This window comes from Nelumbo lutea, chromosome 2 (genome assembly GCF_056320005.1).
Source record: "Nelumbo lutea isolate HS-2025 chromosome 2, American lotus-T2T, whole genome shotgun sequence".
In the NCBI taxonomy this organism is placed as follows: Eukaryota; Viridiplantae; Streptophyta; class Magnoliopsida; order Proteales; family Nelumbonaceae; genus Nelumbo; species Nelumbo lutea.
The window spans coordinates 21793260-21804103 of record NC_142685.1 but is presented as its reverse complement, the minus strand read 5'-3'; the positions used below and the strand labels follow the sequence as shown (position 1 = coordinate 21804103).

General features: G+C 38.1%; 1 protein-coding gene across 2 annotated transcripts in view; it reads right to left on the bottom strand.

Moving 5' to 3' along the window:
- Positions 1 to 1239: 1239 nt before the first annotated feature.
- Positions 1240 to 10844, bottom strand: part of VTE1 (tocopherol cyclase, chloroplast / vitamin E deficient 1 (VTE1) / sucrose export defective 1 (SXD1)) — a 31125-nt gene continuing 21520 nt past the window's right edge. The window contains exons 8-10 of one of the 2 annotated variants that reach the window (XM_088970466.1): positions 3653 to 3769; positions 2073 to 2222; positions 1240 to 1577 (exon numbers count right to left, since the gene is read on the bottom strand). In XM_088970466.1, coding sequence (XP_088826592.1) covers positions 1401 to 1577; positions 2073 to 2222; positions 3653 to 3769 — 444 coding nt within the window. In that variant the 3' untranslated portion in view covers positions 1240 to 1400. The remainder of the gene's footprint in view (positions 1578 to 2072; positions 2223 to 3652; positions 3770 to 10844) is intronic. The other variant, XM_088970467.1, reaches the window with a different exon arrangement.

Genomic DNA, 10844 nt, shown 5'->3' with positions numbered 1-10844 from the left:
TTCTTCTTCTTCTTCTTCTTCTTCTTCTTCTTCTTCTTCTTCTTGTGCCCGGAGTGGGAGACAGGGATGCAACTCGGGCTATTGGGCAGGTAGCGAGTCAACCCAAGCCCAATCCTACATACTCAATTCTTGGGCTCAGGCCTGACCCAACCCGAGCTTGACTCAATATAACTCGGGCGGGGTCAGACTCGGGTGGATTGGTCAGGTTGGGCAAGTCCGAGTTGGCAGGGTTTAAAAACACTATGCGCATCAATCTTCTATTAGGACTAGTATGCAGAGATGGCATTAATAAGTACATATATGCAATTAAAAAATGTTTTTTAAGTTGGATAAATCTATGATGTTGTGCGGAGATGGCATTAATAAATACATATATACAATTAGAAAAGATGTTATCTTAAGTGGGAAAAATCTATGCTGGAAAGGCTTTGACCAATCAAAACCCTTCATGAATTTTGATTAGAACCCACCTGATTGATTACTACCTTAATGATCCTGTTGCTTGGTTACAAGTCTTAACGGAATCATGTCTTTCCAGCATCATAATTGAACCTTGGGTTTTTGTTTTATTTAACTCAAACCCAACCTGTGCTGCCCAAAACTCGGGTTGGGCTCAACTGCTCAAGTTGGGCACTTGGACCTAGGATGTCAATAGACCAGTTTTGAATTGGACTCCATCCAAACCAAAATCAATTTAGATGGATTGGACGGACTGGACCAACAAGACATTGAATTGAACCAATCCAGACTTAACGGTCCAAAGTATTTATTAAATTGGATTGAACCTGATCCATCGGTAATGAATTTATATTGGATTTGGTTGGATTGAGATAATATCTGGTCTATTAATAAAAGATAAGAATATATAGGTGTCAATGGACCATTGGACAATCCAGACATTGAATTGGACCGATCCAAAATGGTCCAAAATATTCACTGGATTAGATTGAACCTGATCCATTTATAATGAACTCACATTGGATTGAATTGGATTGGACCAAATCCAGTTCAATTGACACCCCTATTTAGATTAACACATCTGCAGCCATCTCAGTGCCCAATTAGAAGCAACTAGCCGAGTCCACTACGATTGATACCTAAACAACTGATAACCGATCATACAAGTGGTAATTTGGTAACTAATCAGCTGGTATTCATCAAAATATACACCCGGGAGGGGGGGGGGTTCTGGCATCATAGATTTTCCTACCACGACATCCAATAATAATAAAGAACAAATAAAAGAAAGGATGAATTTCCATCTTAAAGTAAAATCAGTTGGTACTTTTAAGTTACAAGATCCAGACTGAAATACTACACCATACTTGGGCTTCTTTTAAACTCCTAATAGTTTTACAATAAATTCCCTCCAACACTAGGAGTAGACATCAATTAATAGTCTAAAGACCAGGGGGTCTAATAATTGGAACAAAACCAAGAATACCCTCGACATCAACTGGCACTCTGAGAGCTTGGCTCAGAATCTCTGGAGTAGATGTCTTACCTTTCCACGTGTTGAACCATGGTCCTCCACCAACTTCAAGTGCTGCCATATTGCTTGTAACATCCAGAATAATCTGTCAAGGAAGCAGGATAAAAGTGTAAAGATGCATTCAAATAAACGCCAAGCAATAGCTTGGAGGGGTTTAGAGATAAATCTAATAATAACAAGTATTAAATCCTAATGAGTCAATGATAGGGCCACTGCTTGCTGCAATGGTAAAACCTCAGGCTGACAAGCATGAACGCGGGTTTGAGCCTGAGAATAGCCACTTCATATAAAAATGCCAAAGGTAAGATCAGTATCCACTCTACCCCTCCCAAGACCCTAGATAGCCAGCACCAACAAAAAAAAGAGGTTTGGAAGTCCCTGAACTTACAGAACTTGGCGTATCTGTGTATGTAAAGCCATAAAGTTACCATACCATATAATCCCTTAAGACTCAATAAAGATTAGCATGTTATTTTGTTCAACATGCAAGCATGTCTTCGACTATAAACCAACCACATTATAGTGAAAGAGTGACTTTAATTTATGAAATGAATGTTTAAGCACAAGGAATGGAATAGACCTTGCCCTCACTGCCATCATGTCTTTTTTCAGACATCCGTAATCTCAAGTCACCAAAACAAGTATCTTTGCATGCTGGAGCAAGACCAGCTTCTTTTGTAGGAGCACGCAATGTAGTACCTGGATCTTTTGTAGTTGCTTCTAACTCAACCTGTCAAGCAAAAGCAATTCCCTTAGTTTATAATTAAAGCTTCAAAATATCTACCATAAATTTATTGTAAATGGATATTAGTAATAAAAACTTTGTTGTAGTTACAACTTTTATCTATTTACAAATTAATGTCTATGATCAGTTTGTAATTTGTATGTTCCTTTCTTTCATATAGACTACTCTTCAAATCGAGTAAATATTTTTTATAGTAACATGGTTTCCTGGCCATGCCTTTTATTTGATCAGAGATTCATGGGATGGAAAAGATGTTTTCTTTCCTTTGGTGGGTGTATTACCCTTACTGAAAGCACTCTAGCAAGCCTTCCAGTTCACTTCTGCCCCATGTTAAAGGTGCAGAATTCTAGAGGTCATAGAAAATATTTGTCATCACAAATACTTTCACAAAGTCACCCATGTTCATGCTGTTGCTTTAAATATTTGTGATGGAAAATGATTGGTTGGTGGCATATAAAATAAAACAGGAAACAGAGGAGTTTTTTAAGTTTTATTTCAGTAGTGTACTGCTGGTCTTTCCACAAAGGGCATACTTAGTAGTTATGGTTGCACTCTTTCTTAGGAAAACAATGGCTATAATTCCCTATCCAAGCCTATCCAGGCTAACCTTGTTGTGTTTGCAAAACAATGATTGTAAACTAAATGATCAATACCATTCTTTCATGGCACACTTAATCTAATAATAACTTATTTATAAGATTGCATCAATATCTTAGACACCTCCTAGGCACTGACGAGTCATCGCATTGACTACACACCAAAACAACAATCTATCACTTCATCGCATTGGTAACACCAGTCCTAGTTTTCACAAGGACTCTTTGCAAGTTGGTAGCATCATTGAGGAATTCTTTTTGGCCCAATAGTGATAATGGTAACATGGAATCCTATAGGAAAGTTATCAGTTACATATTTCTATATTTCCCTTGGTAAGGTCTTGGGGAGGTTGGCATGATTTGCACCAGGGAGCCTAAATCCCTCCTACAGTAGAGACTTCTATGTCATCGGTTTTCTTGGATAAACTGCTTATGGTTGATCACCTTAATCACATGGATCAGCAGGTTCTGATAGATGAACAATGTGCGAAGAGGAAGACGAATCAATTAATCACTTGTTTCTAGCCTTCTATGTGCCCCAGTGGTTCCTTTTTCTTCTCTCTTTGATGTGGCTTGCTTGAGTTCACAATCATTAGAGTTGCTAGCACACGGTTCTAGGAGTTCTACCCCTTGTATGAGTGTGAAAGGGAGGTATATCATACAGGACCTCAGGTGGCTTTTGTGCTTCAATAAAATCTTTTTGAGGATTGCAAATTGTGATGATCAAGGGAAGAGGCAAAAGAAAAAGAAAATTGTCACACTTAATATCAGATGCACCTGCATGCATGGAAACAAAACAAAATTAACAAATAAAATCACCTTATGTGTTTCATTCTCTGCAGACATCTGCCAATAACCCCATGGAGCAATTTCCCAATTAACGACACCATTCCATGGAACAAACTCATAGAACTTTCCACTGTAGTGAATTCCAACCTACATGGATAAGCATAATAGCATACATCCATCATATTGATCCATGGGAACATTAAATCAACCAACATCTTCAGAAACATTTCAATTACTGAAAAATGGCAATACGAAAGGTGGCTTTTTTATTAAGAGATTTTAAAATGTTAACCCACTACCAACCTTCTAAATTAATGAGCAGATTCACTTACTATGATACATTATAATCATGAGAAGTTTTCAGCCATAAAATTCTTCAACCCTACCAGAAAACAACCTTCAATTTGAAATCATTTTATCAAATAGAAGATTCCAATCTCCTGACACATAGGGACTTCAAGACTACCCAATGCTGGAAGAAATGAAAGTATACAAAAACAACCATAAGAGAAGCAAAATTACTTTTTTTTAATTATAAATTTATAACCACATATTTTAATTTGCACCGTCTCCCCACTAGCAGTCACAGAGAGGAACAAACACAGATGGACATGACGATTATTATAGAAAAGCTATCATGTAAAGGCCATTACACAACATAGGTCCCATCTATCAGGGGTTTGAGTCCTTTCGTTAAAGATCAGTCAATGGTCTAGCAAATCCTTTAGCTAGACAGGATGTAAATAGTAGTCAATTCCATTGAGGGATCACAAACCGGGAGATATAATAGAAATATGAAAATGAAATAGAGGCGTGCAAATCATAGTCAATACCTTTCAGGGTTTTTTCTACACAAGCCTCTACTGATAATATTAGTCTTTTTTTCTCATAATTATTAAATATGGAAATTACCAATAAAAAATTCATGATAGGTATTCAATACATGATTGGAAATGGTTCACAGGTGTGGTTTTGGATGGAACCATGGTCTGGTGGCAGCTAACAATAAAAATGCATGGAAGCATCAAGGAGAAGCTGTGTCCAACCCAATGTTTTAAAAACCAACCCATAGGCTGAACTGTTTTTCCCTCCGAGCCATGACTAAGCAGTTCAACCGTCCAGGTCGGATGGGTCAGACCATGACACATCATCATGTACACACACACATATGTGTATTACAGAATAAATAATATATAATGACATTCTAAATGTAGCGTGCACATGTGTGTGTGTGTGTATATATATCTTATTTTAGGTCTAATCTATATTTTTTTATTTCAGTTTTGCTTTTTATAAACAAAAAAGCTAAAATTTGAAATTTGGGGCCAAAAAAGGCATTTTTTTGAAAAAAAAAAAATAGTAGGGCAAAGCACCTTGGGATGCATAGATTGTGATAAGTTGCCAAAAAAACAAACATACCACATCCGACAACCAAACGCAAAGTTATGGTCTTTGGAAGTTCTCAATACATTGTAATTTGTAACCCATGACCTAGTGACCAGGTCAAGCGGGTCAATAGTTCAACCACCTGGGTCAATGGGTCTCTGACCATGTGAACAGTATTTTTTTTTTTTTTGGAAAAATAGTGGGTTTTAGGAAAACTGCAACTGGAAATAGGGCCAGGTGATGGTCAGAACGGTTCAACTGTCTAGGTCAATGGCAAGTTAAAAACATTTGTCCAAACCAATCAGACAGGAGAGTTTTGATATGAGACATATGACATGTCAGGATCATTGACCCAATCCTTTTTCAAACAGCTTGATCATGGTGAACCATGCAGATTCCTAGATCCAAGTATGAATTCTGTATGTTCTCTCCAACACTGTTTTTGATGTTGACATTAATCTAGGAAAATGCCCAACCAAGGAAAGCTCAAGTAGGAGAGTAATGATAATGGACTCAATGCAATGTGTTCTATGCCTGGGCATGTATGGAGTCAGCAAATAATTTCATCTCTTGCAATCTGTCCAATCATTTGTGAGCAAAGTACCTTGGAAAAGGAATTTTTTGATGTGAAAGGATTTTTCCCAGCTATAACTGAGGCTTTTTTCCATAGTTGGCATCTTAAAGGGTTTAGTAAGATAGGAAAATTCATATTGAACATGATTCCTTCTGTGGTCTTTCGGACCATTCGGGGGTGTTTGAGAAATAAGAACTGGTGCAATTGATGTAATAGAAAAGGCAGCAATGGCACTCTTATGATCTTGGCTTTTAGTTAATCAAATATTTAGAGGGATGCCCTATGACTCATTTTTTGACAAAGATAATCTGTTCATGAATTGTAATTCCAGATATATAATGTTTATTAATCTTGTACATTCTCATTGTATGATACCTTGGTGTACACGGGTGCTGATCTTTCTCTAATCACTTTTTCCATATTATAATGAAATATAATACCTTACTTCTTTCAAAGAAAAGGAAAGGGAAAACATTGTGCATTTTTGTTCTGAAAATGGGGTTGTTGCTAACTTCCTCTTTAGTGCAGGAATGTTAGCATCATAGTTGTCAAGGCATCACCTATGTGTGGCTAGGCACCCACCTAGATGGAAAAAATGACAAGGTGGGTGTGTTATTATAATATCATTCATAACACATTCTATTATATGCTATATACAGAATACTTTCTATCTTAATTTTTTTTTTGAAGAATGATAATAAATTTATTAATTCAGAAGCAGATTTAGAGTGAATTCATACAACATCCCAGGGAGAGGCGCGAGCTGCAGCCCCTCCTTGAATCTTACAAGTAAACTAGGAAAGAAAAGCAAGAATCATAACTGAGCCCAAAACAATTCTTCCCTATTTACCCCTTGCTTGGCTAACACATCTGACAAAGTATTTACTGATCTCCCCACCCACTGTATAGTGACCAATATATTCCTTGTCAACCAACTAAATTTCTTCATTTCATTCTTGTAACGCCACAGCCTCTTCAGGATTTTTCAACCAACCCACCACCACTTTGGAATCCCCCTCGATTGTTAGATGTTGTACTCCCAGCTGGTTTGCAACTTGCACCCCTTGTACAGCAGCTAATAGTTCTGCCCTGATGGAGTCCCCAATTCCTAAGGGACCTGAGTAGAGCAACAAAATCTCTCCCTTCTCATTTCTCAAAGCACCCCTCATTCCGGATAATCCTGGATTACCAATGTTACTTCCATCAAAGTTCAACTTCAATGAGCCTTCAAATGGAAGAGACCAGCTTGTAATTGATTTTTCCTTTAGGGATGAACACCTCACTACTGCTGACCAATTTCTCCAAAGGTCATTAAAGGAGAATTGATGAAAGATTTCCAAGGTCTTCAGACAAGGTATTGCCCTATTCAGTACACAGTCTTTCAACTCCTGACTGCTCCTTTCCTTTTCTTGAAAAATTCTAGCATTCCTTTCTTCCCAAAGAGTCCAAATCAAGGCAGCACGAGCACATCTCCACATAATTCTCCCTATTTTTGTAGGCCAATAAAAGGTAGAATGGTTGAAGAGCATGTGAACTTCTGCCGGTAGACTCCAACTACTCCCAAACAACGAAAGTAGCCAAGCCCAAAGATCTGCAAAAAAGGGACAAGATATTAATAGGTGGTAACAATCCTCACTGTGAGCCCTACGAAGGATACACCAATTAAGAGAAATACAAAGAAAATGTCTTCTCTTTTGTAGGATATCTAGAGTGTTTACTTTCCCATGGAATACTTCCCAACAAAACACCATAATTTTTTAGGGAACTGGCCTGCACCAAATTTCTTTTGACAGAAAGGATTGGTGAGTAGAAAGTTGAGAGATGGACCTGAAGAAAGAAGCGCAAGTGAAGGTTTCATTGGGTCTAGGAGTCTATACCCTCTTATCTGGCTTGGAGGGATCCAAAAAAACCTGATTAAGACAACCAAGCAAGACAAAAAGATATCCTCCTAAGTCCTCTACGAAACCCAAAATCCCAAGTAGGATCTAAGAGTGTTCCCAAAGGTGAGACAAATTTTGAGACCACCTCTTTTTTGAGCAAAGAAACATAAAATAGTAAAGGGAACGGATCCTTTAAAGGTGTGTCTCCTACCCAAATATCCTCCCAAAAATGAACAGCGTTGCTAGAACAAACTTCATACCTGATAAAATTGAGGAATTGAGGAAGGGTGTTGTGAATGGCCTTCCAAGGTGCTGCTAGGTTAGCCTGCCTTGATACACCAGCATCCCATCCATTCTCTAACCTCCCATGAATGCTTCCCACCACCTCATGCCACAATCTCTCTTTCCAATAGCCATCGCCACAACCATTTCCCCAACAGAGCTTGATTTTTTCCAGTTACCCTCCTAAGTCCCAACCCCCCCTCTTCTTTACTTCTGCACACAATTTCCCAATAAACCAAGTGATCCTTTTTTTTTGTCCCGGCTCCCATAAGAAATCTCTCATCAACTTCTCCAGTTTCCTAGCTTCCCTAACTGGTATCCTAAGTATAGACAAAAAATAGGTAGGTAAGTTAGCCAAGGTAGCTCTTATTAGGGTAATTCTCCCTCCTAAAGAGACAATTCCTCTTCCATGAGGCTAATCTCTTCTCAAACTTTTCTATCACTGGGGTCCAAAATCTACTCTCCCTAGGATTTGCCCCTAAAGGAAGCCCTAAGTAAGACATAGGCCAAGCAGAGGTGGAACACTCAAGACACTCCGCAATAGCCTCGACCTCCCCTACCTCCAAATTTATACCTGCTATGCAGCTCTTTTCCAAATTTATTCTCAAATTAGAAATACTTTCAAATCCTTTGATTAGCTCCTTTAGGTCTGCTACATTTTCGCTAAAACCTCCTTCACAAAAGATCATTAGGTCATCTGCAAACCGAAAAGTGGGTGACGGGGACTTGGTGTCTCCCTATTCTCCAACCCCTAATGGCATCTTCACTGTCATCCTTAGTAATGATCCTACTAGTCACATCAGCTATTACACACACCACCACACCTTCTTCGACAAAGAAATCCTTGGAGTTGGATGTTGGATTCCATTTAAAGACTGACTGATCCGAAATCAGCCTGAATATTGATAGCTGATGTTTCCAATTCATTCTCTACTGGATCTAGGAGGGCTTTATAGTTATCGAAGGGGGTTACTATGAAGACACTCTTCAGCTTCAACCTAGTTGCCAGTAAGTCAGCTACCCTCCTCCAATCATTAACCTTTTCCTTGGCTTGTATCACAAACTTACTATCCCACTTTTCTCTCTCTAGACCTCCCACCATTCTGCATTGGCCTTTTGTTTTTGCCATGACCACTGGCCCTTGTTCTACATTGTTGTTGCTGAGATATGCCTTCTCCTCCCTTATGGAGGCTTTTTTATCATTTGCTATCTTTGAGCAACCAGTCAACTTCCCCCCATCCTTGGCTCTGTTTTCCTGTTGGTAGACACACCAGTTGCCTTCGTCCCTTACCAAAAAATTCAGACAAAGCAATGAAAAAGCCGTTTCTATTCCTCTTACATTTAACATATCTTCTCCCTTCTAATGTACTAAAATCCTGCCAGTTTATCTGCTTACCATTTGAACAGGCTCCAGCTATGAACTCTCTTAGCCACTCGACTACTTCTAATCCTTCCAGCAATATTGTACCCTTTTTCTCTTCCCTTACCTTCAAGCTTACCTTCCCCTTGACTCTCATCTCTTTGAACAGTAAACTTTTTGCTTCCATCTTCAAGGATCTCCTCCACTTACCTGCCTGCACGAACTCCATTCCCTTACCTTCTTTTTCTATTTGGTTGTTTGTTTCCTTATCCCCCACCATGATTACCTTTCAGATCAAGGATTAAACTCTAAAATTTGATAATAATCTTTCTATCTTAAATTTTTATCATATAAAATTATATCCTTCTTTTGTTGCTAATGAATATGAAATTGCTCTATTAAATACTTATTATATTAGTATTATTTTTGAAAATATTGAAATTAATATGTTTAAAATATTTTTTATCTTTTCCACGTTTTTAGAGAAAATTTAATGTTTCCAATAAAGAGAATTGTCATTCTTTCAATTAATAAGCATGCTGAATGGTATATAAATTTAGGGACCTAGCCAAGACTTGGTTTTTTATTTTACATAAAACCATGGTTACCATTCCCTTATGCGTTATGAGAGTAGTGTAGGGAATCCAGGCCAATCTGATACTGGAGGGGTGTTTAGGGACAGTGAAGGCAAGATCATTGGTCTATATTCAGGCCCAAATTTATTAAACAATTAAATAAATCCAATAAAAGAGGGAATATGAATAGGCAGCCACCGCAGCCTGCAGCCCTCCCTCCCTTTTCGTAGAAACCAATCAACAAAACAGTAGTTCTTCTTCACTTCTTCCTTCTAGTTTTACTGTTTTGAACTTTGTGACTTCTGATTTCTGAGTTTACCTTTGGCCTTTGAGACTTAGGATTTCAGAGACTCCAGAGAGACAGAGAGAGAGGCAGCGAGCCAGCAATGAGCCGACAACTTCAGTCCAGAGTTCAAATCTAGACTTTAGTCCTATTGTCCAAGACTCCAAGTGCGCAGTGCCCAGTGTGGTAGAGATAGACTGTTAGTCCAATCGTTAGTTCATCACTCAACTCACTCCTATTGATTTCAGACTTCAGTCCATACTTCACTTTCAGGACTTATTGTTGTGTTCATATTTGGTTACAGGTAAATAAATCTTCTTCTTCTCTGTTTTTGATAGAACCTAGAAGGCTAGAACTCAGTATTTTCTTTTCAAATGATTTGTAATATTAGTATAGGTCAAGAGTATCTCAGCAGAGCCCGTCAGTTTTAACTTTTTGATTGCAAAATTTCTTTGTAAGGGACTTTTTATTTGTGTTTAGAAATCAGAGGATAGAAGTGGTGGAGCTTTTGATAACGTTACAGTGACAATTTTGGTTTTAACTTTTAAGTGATTTTGAATTTTGATAACTCTTATCAGTTTCACATAGCACATAAGTGCTTCATGCTCATGTCCATTATTTCGGTTTTAACTGAAATATCCAGAATAACCGATAAAAAAATTCGGTTCGGTTTAATCGGTTTCAGTTTCAGTTTTTCATTTCACTAGATCAGTTTTTTAAATTTCGGATTTTTCGGTTCGGTTTTGAACCGAAAAAACTGAATGCTCACCCCTAGGTTTGTTAACTACAAGACCCAGTTCACCTAACAGGTTTTTTATCCACATGATTTCAACAACCCTATGAGACATAGCTTTGTATTCTGCTTCAACACCTAACCACCAC